Source organism: Furipterus horrens, unplaced genomic scaffold (assembly GCF_987537825.1).
Source record: "Furipterus horrens unplaced genomic scaffold, mFurHor1.1.pri manual_scaffold_1, whole genome shotgun sequence".
NCBI classification, from domain to species: domain Eukaryota; kingdom Metazoa; phylum Chordata; class Mammalia; order Chiroptera; family Furipteridae; genus Furipterus; species Furipterus horrens.
The window spans coordinates 148,709,612-148,731,925 of record NW_028327171.1 but is presented as its reverse complement, the minus strand read 5'-3'; the positions used below and the strand labels follow the sequence as shown (position 1 = coordinate 148,731,925).

The 22,314-nt window shown below is 37.5% G+C and overlaps 1 protein-coding gene across 1 annotated transcript in view; it reads left to right on the top strand.

Annotated features, from left to right (window-relative positions):
* The first annotated feature begins 9,343 nt into the window (after positions 1-9,343).
* Positions 9,344-22,314, top strand: part of NEB (nebulin) — a 204,610-nt gene continuing 191,639 nt past the window's right edge. The window contains exons 1-8 of the mRNA XM_090279733.1: positions 9,344-9,378; positions 9,818-9,882; positions 13,170-13,211; positions 17,508-17,702; positions 19,456-19,563; positions 20,039-20,143; positions 20,797-20,901; positions 21,602-21,706. Coding sequence (XP_090135859.1) covers positions 9,847-9,882; positions 13,170-13,211; positions 17,508-17,702; positions 19,456-19,563; positions 20,039-20,143; positions 20,797-20,901; positions 21,602-21,706 — 696 coding nt within the window. The 5' untranslated portion in view covers positions 9,344-9,378; positions 9,818-9,846. The remainder of the gene's footprint in view (positions 9,379-9,817; positions 9,883-13,169; positions 13,212-17,507; positions 17,703-19,455; positions 19,564-20,038; positions 20,144-20,796; positions 20,902-21,601; positions 21,707-22,314) is intronic.

Here is a 22,314-nt window from a genome sequence, read left to right as displayed (position 1 = left end):
GAAAATAGTCCTTGCTATATCTATATTTATATTTCATTGGAAATGCCTTAGAAGTCAGCAATTTAAAGCTGGCATTTTTGAGACCCATTCACCTGCAAAGACTGATTAGAAATGGGCAGTAAATTGTAGATTCTGATAAGTTACTCCATGACAGTTGAATAACTATGGATAGTGGGCTGAAAGAACAGTTTGAGGGGAAGCTGCGAAGAGGGGAGAATAGAAGCAAAACATAGAAAAGCCTTGGCTGTTAACATTTCTATGTGGACAACAAGGGACACACTACTTCAAAGTCAGGACTCTAAACAATACAGCTTACTGAAGAGCTCACTGAGAAGACAAGCCTATACCCAAATACCACAAGAAAGCAGTAATGGAGGAAAAAGAGGGCAGAAATGGGTCAGTGGGTAATTTAACATTTTAAAATCTGCCTCTCCAGTGTTTATGTATTTTTCATGGTGTCTGATTTTAAGAAATATCAGAAGAAGAGGTGGAGAGTACTTAGAAGGATAAGTGGGCAATATTGGTGAAAATTACTGTGTTCAACATGGGTTTTGGAAAGCAGATAACACCTGAGAGGTTTGATAATTTGAGAAAGTCCTTATTCATACCTATACACCCTGCTGTGTTATTGATTCTGTATGAATCACAATTGAATATGTTTAACTGTATACTCTATAAATGTTTCTGATATACTCATATTTCTATTTTGCTAATGTCTGATGGACTCAAAGCTCTACACTATGTAGAAGAAAATAGCAATATGACGATGTCAGAACATACCATTTTCTACTGCTTAGCTGGACACTAGGGTTCTCCATAGCATAATCTATCTTACAATCTTTTATTACTTCTCTTCATATTCCTAACTTGACCTGAACTAGATTGATATTCATTCCCCAACATACCACACACTCTTCCATCTTTAAGTGATTGTTCATACTATCTACTAACTCTGGAATGCTCTTCCCCCTGTCATTTCAGCTCTTAAAATCCTCCCCCAAATTCACTCAAAATGCTATTCCATGTTTTGGGTTCAAGATGACTAACTGAGCACATATATTTATTGTAATATTTCTCAAACTCTTAATGAATTTTATGGAAAGTTAGTTGTATTAGTAAATGAGAAATCAACAATAGAAATAAAAAGAAAATTGATACACAACATATGTTAGAAAGTCTACACAAATTCTCATCTACCACAAAAATAAATGCTTTACTATGTCCAGGAATACATTTATGCTCATTAATGTACAAGACCTATATAAAGAAAACCACAGAACTTTACCAATGGATATTAAAAAATAAACTAAATAGAAAGATTACATTATGAAAGTATCAATTTTGGCAAAACAAATCTACAAATTCAAATCAATTATTAAAAAATCCAAGAATAGTTTTCACGGCACTTGATAAACTAATTATCAGTACTTCTAAAAAAGAGAGAAGTAAAGAAGAGAAGTATAAGAATAGTCAAATAAATTTTAGAAGATTATCAAAAGATATTCAAGATCTATGGTCACTAAAACAGTGTTGATACTGACATAGAACATCAAATAGATTTATTGAGCAAAAAGGACTATACTTTTTAGGGAAATTGATAAGCTGCTTCTAAAATTTATATAGCATATCCAAGACAAAAAGAGCCAGAATTCTCATAAAGATAAAATATATGATGGGAGTGGTCAAGGAAGATCATTAGGAATTACAAAGAAAACAAAACAATCATAAAGAATTGCAATAACACCAACAATGGTATTGGTGAAGGAATAGCCAAATAAATAGGTGGAAAGGATAGGGAGCTCAGAAAGACTCATAGATATCTGGATAAGGCTGATAACAGAGGAGGAATTTTAACCAATGGGAAAACAATGACATTTTCAATAAGAGGTGCTGGCACAATTGGCTATCTTTATGCAAAAATAAAAATTAGATATCTTGTTCATGCCATATACAAAATAATAATAATAATAATAATACAGGTTGATTAAAGACTTAAGTGTGAACAGCAGAACTCCAAAGCTTCCAGAAGAGTATATTGGAACATATCTTCATGATCTTGAGGTAGAAGTTTTTTACTGAAAGAACTAGACACGAAGGAGGATGTTGATAAAGCTGACCATGAGAAAATTAAGAACCAATGTTAACCAAATGTCTAAAATGTGTGAAAATAATGAAAAGACAAGCTGCAGAGAGTGGGAAGACATTTGCAACAGAAATAACCACCAAAGAATTAGAATTCAGAACAAAGAAGGCATATAGATCAATGAGCAAAAGACCAATAACTCAGGAGAAAAATGGTCAAGAGATTTAAACTGACATTGGTTAGAAAGAAAAAAACACATAACACCCAAAAATCTGTAAACATATAAAAAGTAGTTCAACTTTACTAACAGCCATGGAAATATAAATTAAAACCACAAGATTATACTATTACCCATCCTTCAGAGAGACAAAATTTAGAAAGATTAATCTTAAGTGGTAGCCAGTTAAAGAGCATACATCACTGATGAAAACATAAATTGGTGCTAACACTCAAAAACAGCTAGCATTATTTAATGAAGTTGATGATAAACATATGCCCTGACCTATAATTTTCACTTACTTATATACTCCAATCATTTAGTTGTCTGTGAGCATCAGAATACATGTTCAAAAATGTTGATTTCATTTTTGTTCTTAATTGACAAATGCTGTAAATACTCAATTGCCCCTCAACAGTAGAATGGATAAATAGAATTATAGTCATACATGGAATATTATATAATAATAAAAATCAAAAAATATGATATTAAGTAAAAAAGACACAAAATTGCATATAGTATAAATCTATTATATAAAATTTAAAAATAGACAAAACTAAACTATATTGTTTAGGTATGCATACACAGGTGATAAAACTAAAAAGAAAATCAAGGAAAATTATTACTGTCCAGGTCAGGATAGAGATGACCTTTCTATACTTGAGTGGTAGTTAAATAGATGCTCACTTTACCACCACTTACAAATTGTACATATATGTTTTATATTGTTTTATGTATATTATACTTCACAATAAAAATAAAATTAAAAAAAGTGAAAAACAAAATCCCAGAAGGTAAAATGAAAACAAAACAAGAAAAAACACAACAGAAACAGACATACATATTAATTCAATATATGCTAAAAGTGGCATTTCAAATTCAATTCATTCAATAAGTAGTATTGAAGCTGGAAGGAAGGGATTGACAGATTTGACAGCAAATGAACATTAAAACATCCTATGGCCATGGACACCACAAACCACTTGGAGAAAATATTCACAACATACAAGAGACAAATGATTAATATCCATAATATATTAAGAATACCTAGAAATGGGGGGTGGGATGGGCAGAGGAGAACAAAGAGGGGAAAATTAGGACAACTGTAATAGAATAACAATAAAATACTTATTTTTTAAAAAGAATACCTACAAATCAATGTAGGAGGAGGATATGAGCAGTCAATACACAGAATAAAAGACACAAATAGTCAATAAGCATGAAAAAAGCAACTTTATCAGTAATTGGTAAAATGAAGAATACAAAAATTAATATGCAGGAAATTTTTATTTTATTTAAAAATTTTATTGTATTGTAATTACCACTCAGTCCCCTTAAACCTCCCCCTCTACAATCACCACACTGTTGTCCATGTCCATGAGTCTTTTTTCCTTTTTGCTCAATCCCTCCACCCCCTAACCCCATCCCCCCCCACCTACTAGCTGTCATATGCTCTCCATCTATGAGTCTGTCCCCATTTTCCTTGTTAGTTCAGTTTGTTCATTAGATTCCACATATGAGAGAAATCATATGGTATTTGTTTTTTTCCTGACTGACTTATTTCACTTAGCATAATGTTCCCCAGGTCTATCCATTTTCTTCTTTCTTATGGCTGAGTACTATTCCATTATGTAAATGTGCCATAGTTGTTTTATCCACTCATCTGCTGATGAACACTTGGGCTGCTTCCATATCTTGGCTATTCTAAATATGCTGCAATGAATGAACACAGGGGTGCTTACGTTCTTTCAAATTAGTGTTTTGGGTTCCTTCCAATATATTCCCACAAATGGGATTTCTGGGTCAAAAGGTAGATCCATTTTTTATTTTTTGAAATATCTCTATACTGCTTTCCACAGTGGTTGCACCAATCTGCAGTTCCATCAAGAGTGTAAGACGGTTTCCCTCCCTCCACATCCTCACCAGCACTTACTGTTTTTTGATTTATTGACGATAGTCATTCTGACAGGTGTGAAGTGATATTTTATTGTGGTTTTAATTTGCATTTCTCTGGTGATTGGTGACTTTGAGCATCTTTTCATATGTCTATTGGTCATTTGCATGTCCTCTTTGGAAAAATTCCTATTCACGTCCTCTGCCCATTTTTCATTTGGATTGTTTGGTTTTTGGTGTTCAATTGTATTAGTTTCTTTATAAATTTTGCACTGTCTATTTAGGTCCTTTGCCCATTTTTTAATTGGGTTGTTGGGTTTTTGGTGTTGAGATTTGTAGGTTCTTTTTAAATTTTGGATATTAACCCCTTATCAGATCTATCGGCAAATATGATCTCCCATTCTGTGTGTTGTGCTTTTATTTTGTTGATATTTTCCTTTACTGTGCAAAAACTTTTTAGTTTAATGTAGTTCCACTTGTTTACTTTTTTTCTTTTGTTTCCCTTGCCTGGGGAGATATATCTGATAAAATATTGATACAAGCAATGTCTGAGATTTTGCTACCTGTATTTACTTCTATGATTTTTATGCATTTGCCGTGTTCATGGATAGGAAGAATTAACATCATTAAAATGTCCACACTACCCAAAACAATCTATAGATTCAACGCAATTCCTATCAAAAGTCCAATGATGTATTTCCCAGTTCCAAATTTTATATGGCACCACAAAAGACCATTCATAGCTACTGCAATCCTGAGAAAGAAGAACAAAATTGGAGGAACCACACTACCTAATATTAAACTATACTATAAGGCCATAGTAATCAAAACAGCATGATACACACATAAAAACAGACACATAGATTGATGGAACAGAATAGAGAGCCCAGAAATAAAGCCACAGCTTTACAGTCAATATTTGACAGAGGAAGTAAGCATATATAATGGGCTAAAAAGATAGTTCATTCAATAAATGGTGTTGAAAAAATTGGACAGGTATGTGCAGAAAAATGAAACTAGAACACCTTCTTATACCACACACAAGAATAAATTCAAAATAGGAAATTTTAAATATAATTATATAATTATTTATACAATTATATATTAAACTTATCAAATGATGAAACAAATACAGAATATAATAATTAAAGAAATCATTACCGATAAGGCTTCTTGTAGCTTTACCATTCTTAGTGTATGACATATACCCTCACAGTCTCAAGATGACTGCTCTGCCCCAGACATTACATCTGAGTTCCAGCAATGGGGAGAGGAAGAATGACAAGAGGAAAACAGTACATGCCAGCTGAATCTGATCCTGCTCATCAGTCAAATCATACTTTTCCCAGAAGCCTTATTCCCTAGAATTACACTTAAATCTATTGACAAACTGTGTCACTCTTAGGGAATTGAGTGTATTTTTAAATGAGTATATTTATGTCCCAAACTAAATTGTGGTTCTATTAATAAGCAAGAAGTGGAACATACACATTGCTTAGTCAACTAGTGATGCCTACTATGTGAAGGAAGCACCTAGAAGAGTGCCTGGTACATCATACATACTCAAATATCAGTTAAATGAAGGAACTAGAGTTTTCATATTAAATCTGCTAATATCTTTGAAAAATACCAAGAGCCAATTCAGACAGAAAGTTTGAGGCAGTTACTGATAAATGTCTAGAATTATACTGCTCAACACTATAACCACTAGCCACATGTGGCTATTTAAGTTTAAATTAAATAAAAAATATAAAAACTCTGTTTTGTAGTCACGCAAATCACATTTTGAATGCTCAATAGCCACATGTGGCTAGTGGCTATCATTTTGCTTGGTTCCGATATAGAGCATTTCATCATTGCAGAAAGTTCTACTGGTTTCTGTGTGTCTAGAAAAATTAAGCCAGGAGCGAGGAAAAAAGAAAGAGAAAGAAAAATATCACCTCCAAGAAAAACAAACCCTTGTTTCAACTGTGAATAGCTTTTTGTTAATCATAATAATGTAAATATTGAATTCTAAATTACATAAATAGAACTTTATTACCAGGATAGAGTATTAGGTGAGGAGGTTTTTATCTCACAAGTAAGGTGGTTTATATGAAAGAGAGCTAAAACTCATTTTCCAAGGTGGTAACTTAACAGATGATGTCTATTATTGAAAAAGTTAGTAAAGAGCAATATAGACCTTTTGTTAAATGTGTGTCAATAAATAACAAAAGATTCAGCTAAAAGAGTTAAAATAATTGTCTCCAGGGAGGGAAAAACAATAGAGGAACAATGGGAACAGGCCATGCTGATTTTAGTAATAATCCTGGCAAAACAATTTGATTCATAAATGATGTACACATATAATTTGATTAAAATAATAAAATCAAATCAACTGTACCAGCAAAAGCTCTGTTATAATGTCATCTTCCCCATAGAATCTCCTCTGGTCTCTTGACACAACACTTCTATGCTTTGATCTTTACGAAAACATCATTTGAAGAGAACTGTACCCTGCTTTTTGCTTTGTGGTCAGTTATACAGGCTTCTAGTCAAATTCCTACTGATCCATAAATTCTTAGACTAATATCTGATTTCAGAAGCTTTGCAATATTTTTGCATTTTAGTCTAATACAAAGTAAAGAGCAAAGATTCTAATAAATGTAAAATACAGTAATGATTGACAAATAATAGCCAACATTTATTGAGCACTTACTATGTATAAGGCATGTGATAAGTACCTACCAATAAAGCAGGACATCAGTTTATTCTTCCACAGAAGAGAACATAGATAGGCCAGAAAAAATAGATAGAACTCTCTTTCATCCTTAGAGGGATTAATTCTAGATTAGCATTAGAATGTCTGTGTTTATCTTTATTTTATATAATTTTGTGCTATATATATATATATAGAATGGAGCCCATATTATTTTTTAATTTAACACCATCTTTTAAAACACATAATGACTAGGAAGTCACAATTCTTCTAGTATGCAGCTACCAAGTGAACAATCTCATATTACACACATATCATTTGGTCATAAGACCTGTGAGAATATACCAAATGAACAGGTATAATTAGTAAACATGACAAAACGATGCTCATTTTTATTTTTGACCACATGAATCACAGAATGGGGAGGCATGCATGTTTAAAATATGAGATTACTTCCTAACATTCAACTAAAAAAGAACTGTTACCGTAGATTGAGCATCGGCCTGCGAGCCAAGTGTCACTGGTTCAATTCCCAGTCAGGGCACATGACTAGGTTGCATGTCAGGTCCCCAGTTGGGGGCATGAGTGAGAGGCAACCACTCAGTTATGTTTCTCTCCCTCTCTTTCTCCTTTCTCCTCTCTCTAAAAATGAATAAATAAATAAACAAACAAATAATTTTTTTTAGAAAAAGAACTGTTACCATATGTTTAGTCTTAAATCTATATTACGATACAGGTGACCCACAGGGTTTTTGCCTTAGTATAGAAGAGTGGAGAGAGATTAAATCAATGAAAATGTCTTCAAGTAGAAAATTTTCACGTGAATTTTTCACAGTCAATGTCTTATACTCTGACTTGCCTAATATAGCATTATCTTTTCCTAGTAATTTACTGATTTCCCTTTTACCTGCTCTTGTTCAGAAATTGCTCCCTTTTGTGTCTGCATTCACACTCTGCTTCTAGGAGCCATCTGAGTAAATAGAAAATTAGTAATCCTGTTATATATGAGAGAGGCTCTCTATACCTAGCAGCTAGCCTTACCTGGTTTACAAGTAGAAAAATGATGGGGCCTAATCTCTTCAATTACACCCTGTTGATAGTTTATCTAGTGTCACCATCTAATATTTTCACCTATCATTTCATTTTAATACTTTTTTAAAAATTATTTTTGATATTTGATAATTTCTGGATCTTATTTTTCTGTTTGTTTCATATCAATATCTGTAACTTATCTGTAGCTCACCTGGTGAACTGTACACAGAGTGAGCTTGTTTACCTCTGTAATGACTGGAGAAATGATGTGAAGAAAGCAATTACAGAAGGTCAAAGCCAAAGGTCCTCAAAATCATGCTTATTTTCTCCTACATTCTTTTGTACAAATATGGTATTAAACAGGGCTGCAACAAATGAGAGATTTAATGTAAATTTGAACCCCATATGCTGGAAGTTAGGTAAAATTTCAGTACATTTTAACAGTTCTAAGCAAGCAATTTGTTACCCTTTATCCTTTAGTGGAATTGATGAACAGGTGGTTTTCAGAAGATCACTCAGTATATTTAGCTTCTGAAATTTGAGCAACTCAAAATCTGATTGGCTGCTCTGGCCACATGATAATTCAGAGCCCAAGCACCTCCCAGGCTTTTGCCTGGGGCTCTCAGGAGGGAAGAGTTGGGAGAGGTTTTGCTGCTGAGGAAATTTATTTGATAGATTGAAGGTAAGGCCAGTTTATGGCTTTTTCTATAATGTGCTGTCAGGAGATGTTCCACACTTCCCTTGAAGTTTTGGGTCAGAACTGGGGAAATTAGTGATAGAAACAGTGACTAGGAAAATCTGTAACCCCATTGCTGTACTCAGGCCCTACTAATTAATATCCGACATGTAGTGTCCTATACTAACCCATTTATTGCTTGGCTGAGTTGGCTCTCTTGTCTAACAAATTTTTTTTTTCATTTTTGCCTTTTTTTTTTCTAAACACATTAGTACGAAAAAGGATCTATATTCTACATTCCTATATTTATCCTTTTCTACTGGGCTTCATTTGCCTCTGGAGTGGCAGTTTCGCTAGCTTAACAAAACCTGCCATAGCAGGGTATTGGTTTACATGGCAAATGTCTTTGGGCGAAGAAGGGACAGCTGCTCCAAGTCATCATCCACTTTTATCAAGCAAGAGTCCCACTCTCTGGCGTCAGACTACAAAGGCCTCGGGAGATCCTTTCTTTAGTGCCTGAATTAGAAGCTTAGGCCAAAGATGCACAATCTTATACATCTTTCAATCGTTGTTTCAAAAATTTGTTATTTTCCAGGTTTGAACAAGAACGACAGACACGAAAGAGTCCGCACAGGCCAATGGTGTTCAGGAAGAAAATAAATACATTACCTTGAGGTTTCTATTTTTTCTTTTTAAATCTATTAGCAGATTTATTTTTATACGTTCTCATTTGAAGCATCCGTGCACCATGTAAATATCAGCGCACACGGAGACGTAAGGTAGTGGCCCTCTTAGAATGTTGGCGCTATGGGGGAAAATTAGAACTTCTCCCGAAAGCCGAGCTCACCTTCCTCTTACTAAAAATTTTGTTTAAAAATGTTTCTCTCCAAGTATTTGGAAATTTAAGTACTCTGTTCCCTTGTCTGGAAACTAACTCTCTCACTCCTTTATCTCAACGTCATTTTACAACTTGAACTAAGTTGATCATGTAGCTACCAGCAACAATACCCAACATATTCTTGAGGGAATCATAAGAAAGGAATTTGAAGCTTCAGTTTTTCAAACCTGAATTAACGTTTGTTTTTCTCATTGAGTGTGCAAACATATATGTATATATAGAATGGATAAATTTTAAATGCTGTTTTTATAATCTTATAAGATGACTTCAGTTCTGGGGATTGATTTTAATGTATCTTCATTCGTTTGGAATATGGAAAGTTTGTAGGTGCCACTACTACTCTGAGAAAATGGCAGATGACGAAGAATATGAGGAGGAGGTGGAGGTAAGATATAAAAAAACTGACTCTGACAGCAAAGTATTTTATGTAGCAACAATCAAAGCTGTGTAGGTGAATTAATCATTTAAAAAATACATTTCCTATTATAACTTCACAGATAGTGATCATTAAAGCATGAAAAAGGAATATTTTATGGTCAGTTTCACTATAATTATGTGAGATTTAAGATTGGAAAGAACTACCACTGTTTTCCACTTTCGCTGTTCTTTAAACTCTCTCTCAAAAAAAAAAAAAAAAAAAAAAAAAACAAGGTGTAGGGTAAAGGCATGTTTTAATTTGTCTTCTAATTAAAACTACCCTTCTTCCTCACCACCCAACCCCCATGATCAAAGGGACAGAAAAGATGAAGAAAATGTTCTGGAAACTGAATTCTTTTTCTCAGGGTCTGCATAGAAATAGATGAAAAACTTTCTGCTTCAACCAGCTGATTATCTATAGGGAAATAGGAATTAAATGTTTAGAATAATATATATGTGATTAGATGCATATATGAGATTTTATATATATATGTGTGTGTATATATATATATATATATGCGCACAAACATATAAAAATAAACTCCCACAATGCTCCCACGTAAGAGTTAGAGCCACACTTTCCCACCAACTCCATTGTATTTACCGAAGGGAACAAAACTACCTTTTGCATTTGAATTTTGAAAAAGAACAAAGACCATAGTGGCATCTTGAAAAATCCCCTCCAGATTAATGGTGGGTGTCTGACATATTTTACAAAGTTCATGTTTATTACATATATATGTGTATATATATATATATATATATATATATAATTTTGTTTTTATCATCTTATGATTTTTCTTCACTTGCTCTTGCCTTTAGTTTCATATCTATAAATATACTGCCATTGAATATAAAAGTGGTTAATAATTACTAATTGATGGTGGTCTAAATATATATGGACATGGAGGCAATTGTGAAAATCTGCTTTTTCAAAAGAATAAAATTAACTTTAAGAGCTACCCAGAATCAAATTTCAAATACCAAAATTTGTCTTTGGAGATTATTTTATGGACCCATTTATATTTAGATGAAGAAAATTTTATTTTATTCTACAAATAAAGTTGCTTTTATTGCTGGAGGATATATATATATGAAACTCAGAATGAATCTCATACAATATAACATTCAAACTCTCTGGCTTCAATGCCAAAGGCCACATTGTCAATGTTCAAAATTATTACTAGTGTACATTTGTCATATGTCCCTAAGAGTAGAATAATCAGTATCGAACACTAACAAAATTAGAAATTAAATTACATTTTCTATGATGGTAAAACCAGAAATACTTTTTAGCTTCTAACTTAAATATCCCTTGTCTTTCTTAAAATAATTGTGTTCGTTGGTCACTGGAAACTGTCCTTAGCACTAGACTTGATTAATTTAATGAGATGTCATAAAAATGGTGGGGGCTATTTTTAGGCATCTCATCCATGCCATTTTGTTCCCATTACTGCTCTGGGTCTGACCAGCAGGTGCTAAACTAATAGACTTCCTGCCAGAGAGTGTTGAACCAAGGTCTCTCTGACCTCAAAAAAGACAACATGAGAATGGGGTGATGGCAGATTTGAGAAAATAGTCAAGGGAGAGTTCACAAAACAGATAGGAATTTTCTTTAAAATATATCTCCTAAGGATCTTGGACATCTAAATAAAATTGTACTGTCACTCTCTACTCAAATTTAAATAAACTTGGAAAGAAAGAAGAAGCAAGGATGTACTATATAATTAGTGGCAAAACTCTTTTTTTAAAGTGAGATTTGGTTTACAAGTCAGTGCCAACCATTTGGACACTGTTGCCTTTTTTATAAGCTTATTTCTGAGATACATTTAGCAACCATGAGAACCCAGCAAAGGTAAAACTGAATGGCTACGAAAGAGCTGCTTTCCCTGGGAGACTAGCAAAATCCAAAACAGTTGTGAATCATTCATTTAAGTTTAATGTTTCTCTTCAAGTCACTGATGTTTTGTGTGGCCTGAGGAATGATTCTGTGCGGATCAGCATCAAACAGAATTTCCCAAAGTGTCCAAATGAGGTTTCCCATGTGATGAAGGAACAGGCATGTAAAAGATATTCCCTGTCCTGTAAGAGCTTATGATTTCTGTTGTGTCGTGTAAGGACACAGAGATGGAATTAGATTTCAAATTTAAAAACTAGTAAAGGAGCAAAGAAAGTACAAGAGTGAGGGACATTAGGTAAGGTTTATACTAATTTTACTGCGTGTGAAATAGAACACGTGGCCTATTGACAATGGTTAAATAATTGGTTGAGAGTTCACTGAACCAAAGGTAAGAGAAAAAAGGTCTACTGAGGGACATTCTGCATTCAGTGTTGTTCCAATTTCCTGAGTAAATGTTTTAGTGGTAGAGAAAAAATCTTACAATTTTTTTTTTACTGAGAAAATGAGTCAAGTGTTTCATTTTTATCCCCTTCCTTGTGTGCCTTGCCCTGAACCAGTCTTCCTCCTGTTCACCAGCTTTTGCTGGGAGAGACTGGCGCCAGGATTCCACTCTCCTTACACATCTGAAACAAAATGTCAGCCAATTCCTATCCATGTCTATTTATTGCTGGTGATGTCAGAAGTAGAACAAAAGTAGATTTGACGTCAGGTTCAGCCTGAAGGCACCTCAGAGCCATCAGTGGCAAATTGCTGCCTAACTTTCCCACATTTTGTGATGAGGAATCTTCTCATTTTTTCCTTCACTCCTGGGCATTTGTAAACTTTCATTTTAACACCCTTCTTAGGATTATCATGCTATTGGACAGGATTCACCCATCATTTCAGAAGAAACTCTTATTATTTAGCAGTCAGAGTGGTATAGGGATAATTGAGATGTGTATATGCCTTTGGATCTATTATTTCCATGATACAATCCAGTTACAAATTCTATTCACACTAGGTTTTATTGTCAGTCAGCAAACAATGAGTTTTATCAGAGTTCCTCTCTGCCCAAACCACACACTCAAGCTATTATTATTATATTATTTTCTCAGCAAATTTTACTTGTCCCAAGTAAAATAATGGTGCGTGATTAGTAACCAGCCTCAGACACCTTCCTCGTCACTCTGCATGTCCTCATCCAGTCTGATGGCATTCACTTTGGCTTCCCAGAAGTTTCACAGGCTTAAAACAGGGTCCAAAATATGAATAGGTTCCCTCTTCTACTTCCTTCCACACATATAGCAAATCAACTGGGTTAGTGAGGTGATTTCTGCTTTGGTTCTCATGACGATACCTTTGTGCTCTCTTTACAGTACTACACAGAGGAGACTGTCTATGAACAGGTGCCGGGTAAGGTAAGACCCAACCCACACCTTCATGAACTGTATGCTCATTAAAGCAGGAAGAGCCTCTTCTCTCTCACACTCCCAGGGCCATAGAGCTGGCAACAGGGAGAATCTGAGGAGGGATCACTCATGAATGTGTGCTCAATAGCTGGTGGTACAAGAATGAATGTTACCTGTTTGACAGGTCTTACCACCATTTTTGCTATTTAGCCTGCTTAAGATGCCCCGGGATGTTTTTCCAATTGTTCAGGTGGTATTTTTGGTGAAAGTGATGCTAATTAGAGTAATGTTGGTGGCTGTCACCACTCTGACTGAAGCACAGGGATGGCCTTGGACTTGTGATTTGCACAGGGCCCAGCAGTTGCATTGTGTAGAGTTGTAGGTTGTGGGGCACCATCTGCAGCGACGGGGGCCGCGCCTCCAACCCTTTGTCTTTGACAGTGCCGTAAACCGCTGCTTAGGTGTAGCACATTAGTAATTCTCAGAAAGCCATTCTCATAAATATCCCAAGTTGGACCTCTTTTTTCCCAAGGTGAAATACCTCCCTCATGCCTCATTTTCTGAGTGGAAACTAACATCCCTAGGTGCTGTAAATTGCTTAGTTTCTCACAGCCAACCACACATCGTTAATAATGAGCAGAAAGCAGCCTATTAGCAACAAATCTGACAACACGAGGGAAAGTTGTTTTAGCGATACGATTTCCTTATTACTTAGGGTTTTCTTCTCCAAATTGGTGCCAGAACTCTTCCTTTGATTCAGGTGGTATTAGCTGTTAAAGAAAATTATACTATGGGATGGATTGAAGACTAAGCTGCTTATCTTTTTTTCTCACTAACAGTATTTTTAACCTTGGACTGCACCCAAACTTTAGGCCTTAGTTTCTTCCACTGCAGCTTTTTGAAGGAAATAGTAATTTCCCACCTACCACATACATAGGACTGCTGGGAGGACAATTACCCCATTTTGTGTCATCACGATTCTTGTCCACCTAAGCATTTATTAGTGTAAGCGGCATTCCAGTTCACATTCATTAACTGACTAAGCCAAGAGAATGGTAATCACTTGTGATATTGATGTGATTCATTTTTTATAAAGTTCATTATTCTTTGTCTCATACTACAGGGGACAATACCTAAATATCTGCAGAATAAACAACCAACTTTCTTAGATTATTTAGAAGTCAAGAATTGCCTTCATCTTTTGTTCTCTGATCCCACGTTTGCTTTTACTTTACCGAGAGAATTTAAGAAATTTTTTAAACGTTTGAAGAAAATATCAGACGGGTAGATTTTTTTTTTTTACAAAATCAGGAATGTCATTTTGAATTTGCTTACATCTGAAGTGATCAGCAGTAAGTGCATTATGCAACCTATTATTAGGTTGCATTTATTGCTTACGGGAAGAAAGAGCGGAAGAACGCTGACTGGTACGAGGCTCACTGGGAAGAAATGGAACCCGTGATCGAGGCTAAGAGGAAGGCCCTACTGGCTTACAAGGTCACGCCCACTCCCAGTACACTTCAAGCTCTACGGGCTGCCAGGAACAAAGTCCAGAAGACCGCCCGCCACTGTGCCAACACCTATTGGCTAAACCTGTGCAGAAGCATTCAGGAAGCCGCCGATATAGGCAACGCACGAGGAATGTATGAGGGTATCAAGAAGGCAACAGGCCCAATCCCCTCCAAGATCGCCCCCCTTAAGTCCAAGACAGGTGAGGTCATCACTGACCAGGAACAGCAAATGCGGCGGTGGACCGAGCACTACCTCGAGCTGTACGCAACGAAGAACACCGTAACAGACACTGCTCTTAAAGCCATCCCAGACCTACCAGTCATGGAGGAGCTAGACACCCCACCTACTGCGGCAGAGCTCGGCAAAGCCATCGACCGCCTTGCTTGCGGGAAAGCACCAGGAAGCGACGGAATCCCACCAGAAATCCTAAAGAGCGGGAAACCAGTCCTGCTACAGCTGCTCCACCATCTACTCTGTCGCTGCTGGAAGGAGGGTTACATCCCCCAGGATATGAGAGACGCCAACATTATCACCATGTACAAGAACAAAGGAGACCGCAGTGACTGCAACAACTACCGGGGCATCTCTCTCCTCAGCGTCGTCGGCAAAGTATTCGCCTGGGTCGCTCTTGCCCGCCTGCAGACCCTTGCTTCCCGCGTCTACCCAGAGTCCCAGTGTGGCTTCAGAGCTGGCCGATCAACAGTGGACATGATCTTCTCCCTACGCCAGCTGCAGGAGAAGTGTCACGAGCAGCATAAACCACTCTACCTCGCCTTTATTGACCTCACGAAGGCGTTTGATCTGGTCAGTCGAAGCGGACTCTTCAGCTTGCTACGGAAGATTGGCTGTCCACCACATCTGCTTGCTGTGGTCATGTCCTTTCACGACAACATGCACAGCACGGTGTCCTACAACGGCGCAACCTCTGAGGCCTTCCCAGTCAGCAGCGGAGTAAAGCAGGGTTGCGTCCTCGTGCCTACGCTGTTCGGAATCTTCTTCTCCATGCTCCTCCGATACGCCTTTAAGGACTGCAGCGAGGGTGTCTTCATTCACACCAGATCCGATGGCAAGCTCTACAACCTGGCCCGTCTACGAGCCAAGACCAAAGTCAAAGAGGTGCTCATCCATGAGATACTCTTCGCCGACGACGCAGCTTTGACATCACACTCCGAAGAGGGACTCCAGCAGCTAGTCACTTGCCTTTCCCATGCATGCAAGGAGTTTGGACTAGCCATCAGCCTGACGAAGACGAATGTTATGGCTCAAGGCACGGGGACTCCCCCATGCATCACCATCGACGGATACACCCTGGAGGTTGTCAACGACTTCACTTACCTCGGGTCCACCATCTCGAGCTCTCTGTCAGTCGACTTGGAGGTCAACCGGAGAATCACCAGGGCAGCCACAGTTATGGCCAGACTGAACCGGCGAGCGTGGAACAATTCCAGCCTCACTGAGAAAACCAGACTGCGCATCTACCAAGCCTGCGTACTCAGCACTCTCCTCTATGGCAGCGAGACGTGGACCACCTACGCAAGGCACGAAAGGAAACTCAACAGCTTCCACATGAGGTGCCTGCGACGCGTCCTGCATGTCGCCTGGCAGGATAAGGTCCCCAACACCGATGTGCTGAAGCGAGCCAATATGAGCAGTTTGCATGCAGTTCTTAGCGAGAGACGCCTCAGGTGGCTCGGCCATGTCAAAAGAATGGATGCAGGCCGTATCCCCAAAGACCTCCTCTACGGCGAGCTAGCAGAAGGCAAGAGGATGACAGGGCGCCCAAAACTGCGGTTCAAAGACATCTGCAAAAAGGACATGACACAATGCTCCATCAATCTCAACACATGGGAAGTTCAAGCAGACGACCGCCTAGCCTGGAGGCTCGCGGTCAGGCAAGGTACGTCATGCGCAGAGGCTGCGCGCAACGAGGAGGCGGTCCAGAAAAGATCGAGGCGGAAGCAGCATCAACAGCAGCAACAACGGCCATCTGCCTTCACCTGTAACAAGTGTGGCAGGGATTGTCACTCCCGAGTCGGACTGCACAGCCATTCTTGGCGGTGCAGATAGACTCTCAGGAAGCTACGCCATTGTCTCTTGAGACGGACGGCTGCCGACGACGACGACGACGACGACGACTCAAGCCACATTTTATGCTTTTCACAACTAACAAAAATATGCTTTACAAGTATGAAGTTTATATCTCAGATGTTAAGCACGCGTCTTACATTAAAAATCATTTGATAATGTTGACCTAAGAACCTTCAACGCTCTCTCGGGAGCACACCTGTGCCTTTCTCTTTCCCTCTATCCCGCCCCATCCCCCACCCTGCCCCAATGCATTTCCTTTGCAGTTCTCTCTCCTAAGCTCCAAAGGTCCTTCTTTTGCTTCTTCAACTTGCTTCCTGAGCCTGGGCAGCCCAATTTAGCTGCCCAGTTCAGCTACTTCTGTAACTTTCTAAATAAACTTTCTCTTATATTTGAAAAAATTTTTTTTACTTCTGATTTTTATCCCACCTTAAAGTGTTTGAGTTCCTTTCTTCAAATGGAATTTTAAGACAATGTTGTAAATTAATAAGGAGTAACTTTTTACTCCATGCAATCTTGGACAACCAGCATTATGTATGTAACATAATGTTCTGTCAAATGAATATTGTGTGTGATTTTCTGCATTGACCTGTTTTAGTTATAGAGAAATAACACCAGGAATATGTGTGACAAAGTCAGAATTCCAACATCATGCTTATCACAGTTCTTACTTTTATAACAATGTTGAACTGCCTGTCAAAATTTCAGACAGTAACAGAAGTCTATGAAACTACAACAACATTTGACTATGAGCAATCACAACCTTCCAAACCAGGGCTGGCCCAGCCAGAACCAGCAAAGCCGGCAGAGAGGAAGAAGGTTATGAAGAAGAAAGTGGACTCCTCAAAGTTCATGACCCCCTACATTGCACATAGTCAGAAAATGCAGGATCTCTTTAGCACAGTAAGTTTCAACCTGACTCCTGCTAATCTGGTTTTATTATGGGGAATTTACTGATCTCAACCAACTCTGTTTTGGATACTGGCTGGATTTTGTTTTTCAACCTTGTATGAGACAAAACTTATTTTGCCGGAATATATGCTCCTGTGAGTCTTGAATTTTCCTTTCCTGTAATTTATTTGTACCATTGCAGCATCGGGAAAAGCATTCTTACTGAAATTTTCCTGCAAAATAAGCATAAGACCAATTACAAAGCATTTACTGGTACTTAATCACAATTAGTTTTCAATCTTGAATAATGAAATCATAAATATAGATTTAGTTGCCATCAGTTCACAGAAGCTAAATAGTATCTATTTATACTATGTCTGAGCAAGATGCCTCTGTAGTAGGTCTCTAAGAGGTGGATAGTGAGGAAGAACATATAGTGTAGAAAATCAGGATCAGACTAAGAAACTAATGATCAGAGCATTTGACTGCACCCTGGAACACTGGTTTTGAACTGTGGCTGCACATTTAGAATCCCCTGGGAGGTTTGAAACTATAAATGCCCAGGTCATTCTGGTTTAATCACTCTGGGTTTGGGCAGTGTAGAAGGATTTTTAAAAGCTGTCAGGTGATTCTAAGGTGCATCCCAGGCTAGGAATCACTGCTCTTGATGGTCCCTGGTCCCCAAAGTTACATTACACTTATTGGTAGTAACTGTAGACCCATTTGTTAATTGTCCATGGTGGACTGAGGTCTCACTCAGTAGCCTGATTGCATGTCCTCTGAAGGCTCAAAAATATATAAAGTATTTTAGGGAATATTGGATTATACAGGACTAATGCTCATGTCAAAAGTATCCTGTTTTGGTTGGCCAATGAATATTCACTTTTGGCTGAGTGTTAACTTTTGGGGACTACTTAGCAAATTTCTAGTTCAGATTCTTGAATGATCTACAATATAGACTTCTAAGCCTTAAATTTCTAAAAATAAGATCATCTTGCCTCTTTTATTACTGTAATATTCAGCAAAAATAGAAATTGTTTTTGCCAACTTACTGCCATAAAATCTCATTAATTTCAGATGCTAATATCCTAGAATTTCTGGTAGACTGAGAGGAATGCTGGCAAAGGTTTTTAATATTTTTTAATGGTTAACTAAATCAATAATATAATTTAGTTTGTTGATTACCTCACTCAAGAGTACTCTTGAAGCATTAATAATGATAAATTATGCACATTATATTTAAGGTAAGAACTCATTGTATACTTCACAGAAATAATTAGATTGTACTTCCTTTCAAAATACTCCATAATTTAGATGTTTCATTAATTCAGGTGGTGTCTCAGCTGTCCAAGTCACTGAGATTTAGCAGCAACTTCTGAATTGGATATTTTTGCATTGTACTAGCAATTAAATCTTTTCAAATTTGGTTCAAATTCTATATTTATTTTGTAAAATTATTGCCATTCAAGCTTTTTATGTGTGCACTCAGACAATAAAAATGTTGAGAGAATCATTGTAGAGCATTTCCAAGACAATAGTCTGTAATACCATTTTTACTGTCTCAATTATAAACCACATTTTAGAAGAGCAATTAACAAATCTATTTTAGTGTTTGCTGAGAATCAGGGTAGGGAACAAAGATGCTGTTATACTGATAATTGTTATAACTTGCAGTACTTTTTTTATCAGATGGGGATGGGTGCATTGCCTGAAATTTCTTCTCCTGCATTATAAGGTTTTAGGCTAATATCTGATTTTTTTTCAGAATAAATACAAGGAGAAGTATGAGAAAGCAAAAGGACAGCCAACCGCTATCACATCTGATACCCCAGAACTTCGCAGAATCAAGAAAGTACAAGATCAACTCAGTGAGGTGGGCTGTATTGCTAAAATGAAACACACAGATCAAAAATATGCCTACCACTGGGAATTGGTTTTAAATAGGTGTGGAGAAAATAAGGGGTTGAATTACTATGAGCCAGTCCAGAAATCTAGAGGAAACATTGGCCTTAGATGATGTTGCTCTAAATGTCAACACAAAGAGGATTCTAAAAACTTGGCTTAGAAAGTTAATTCAAGAGTTGATATGCTTTGGAAGTTCCAATTCCTTGTAGTCCTCCATACTGGAGCCCAGGGAGGCTGAAATTTGGCCAGGAAAGCAGACAGTAATAAATACAGGTGCTCTGCAGATCTTTGAAGATCACAATTTTCTACCTGAAATAAAAAAATTTTTCTTTGTGATGCAAACATAAAGTAATTGGGTCAATGCTCTTTGATTATAAAACATTCTTTATTAGACTTACATGGTCATGCCTGTCATGAAGTCTAACTATGCATTCATTCTGCAGGTTAAGTATCGAATGGATGGTGATGTTGCTAAAACTATCTATCACATGGATGAGAAAGCAAAGGACATTGAACATGCAAAGAAAGTGTCGCAGCAAGTCAGTAAGGTAAGGTCATGGTATGGGTGACTGGATACAAAATAGAATGTGTGTCACCTCTACCTGGCCTCAGCCTCATCCTGCTCACCAGTCCCACTGAATCACAGGCATTGTGAGCTCTAAATGCACATGTGTAAGGGAGGCTGAACAGTTGACTGAGGTGACCCAGAAGAGAACTGTGGATTGGAGCCTGTGTGACTCGACAGCAGGCAGTTGCTGCACAGAGTGCAGTCCCGATGTTGTCAGGCTCTCTTATCTTTAAAAAGGTTGGGAGCTGAAGTTTTATGATAAATCTCCAAATTTTAAATGTAGGGAATTAATTAAAAATACTTTTTGAAACTACCATGTCAGTCAAAAGAAATGCACGTACCATCCAAATTCAGCAAATGACTGATAGGTTGCAGCCTTGGAAATGAATCTACAAAGAATCATAGTCATGATTTAGATTTTTTTTTTTAATAGACTTTTTTCAAGGAAAAGCTTACTAATGTGGGAAAAGTATTGTGGGATGCTGACATGGTCAACGTTTTCCTAATTGATGCCAGAGCCACGTCACATACCAGCAATCTTTGTGCAAGGACACCTCTTCACAATGCTCTCTTTTGTTCTCTAAATCTTCATGCCATGGTGGAGATATCAAGCCCTCTGCTCTTTCTGTCTAGGTTTTATACAAGCAGAACTGGGAAGACACCAAGGATAAGTACCTGCTTCCCCCTGATGCCCCTGAACTTGTCCAGGCCATTAAGAACACAGCCTTGTTCAGTAAGGTAAGGGCCTCTGCCCTGTCAACACTTCTATCGTCCTCTGTTTTCCTACCCTGTCATTTAGAGAAATACTCACTAAACTCTTGATAATCTGAAATACAGTTTCCCAGTCTTTTTGTGAGTAGCCTTGAGACTGATAGGACTGCAGGAATAGGGCTTGGCAAGGAGGAACTGAGAAGAGAGCTCTGGGAAAGAGTAGAGGAGAGGGTCCTATCAGGAGCCTGAGCAACCTGGGGAAAAGTGTGCGGCAGAACAAAGATGCTCCTGAGGTCCAACCCTGGAGACCTGCAAAGTAATATTTTAGTTTTTCTGTAGACCCTGTGCTATACTTTGAATATTCCTGGCTATCACTCTTATTAAGGGTCTATTTGTGACAGCAGTTACACTAAGTAGCTTCCTGGTTCCTTACACTTGCATTAGTACTTGTTGCAGGAGGGAGGTAAAGTCACAGAGAGGAGATGAAACAGAATTAGAGACATATCTACCCTTCTGTAAATAAGATTTGTTAGGACAAGCAGGAGAATCCATTAATAAATATGACTTGAATTGGATGGAAAGGGGGAGGTTATCCGTGAATTCCTTTTACCTTTGCTCTTACCTTTCCCTTGAGTTTTTTTGTCATTGATGGATGAAGTAAAAATTATGTATTTTCATGTAACTGTGATTTCATTTTCTCATAACTTATCACTATTTTCTGGTTTAGAAACTGTACACTGAAGACTGGGATGCAGACAAAACTTTGTTTTACCCGTATAATGATAGCCCGGAGCTGAGGAGGGTTGCCCAAGCCCAGAAAGCTCTTAGCGACGTAAGTGAACTGCAGTCAGCACCATTTGTAGTGTGGAATCAGGCACCTCAAATTATATCTTCTGGCCAGATGTTCATTGCAATTCTTTAAAACAGACTAAATCCCATCATTACAGAAGAATACATCTAGAATCATTATACTTTTTGATGACTAATTTAAATTAGATTTTGTAATTTATATTTGATAGAATTTAGTCCAATCCCCTTTTCTGACAGGTGTGGAACATGAGTCTAAGGTCACATAAAGTAATTAGTGGTAGAGCCCAGACTAGAAGCCTTGTCTTATGATCCTAAGACCAATGTTTTTTTCCACTAGAGCATGCTCCCTTCTGTCCCCTTGGCTGGTGTTGAAGTTTTTTCTGTATAACAGAGTAGCATTTCTAAAACTTACTGGAATCATAGCCACCTTCCCAAATTTATTAAGTAAATGTATTATTGCAAGATTTTGATTTGCTATCCTAATCATAAAGTCAGAATCATGGTGTATCCCCCTTTCCCTGCTTGGGGGACCAGAGTGGCGCACTTGTGCAAATGTGTGTATGCTTGTTCCACAAAGACCTCTCGCCACCAGTGTACACAGAGGATATTACAAAGTTAGCAAAAAGAAAA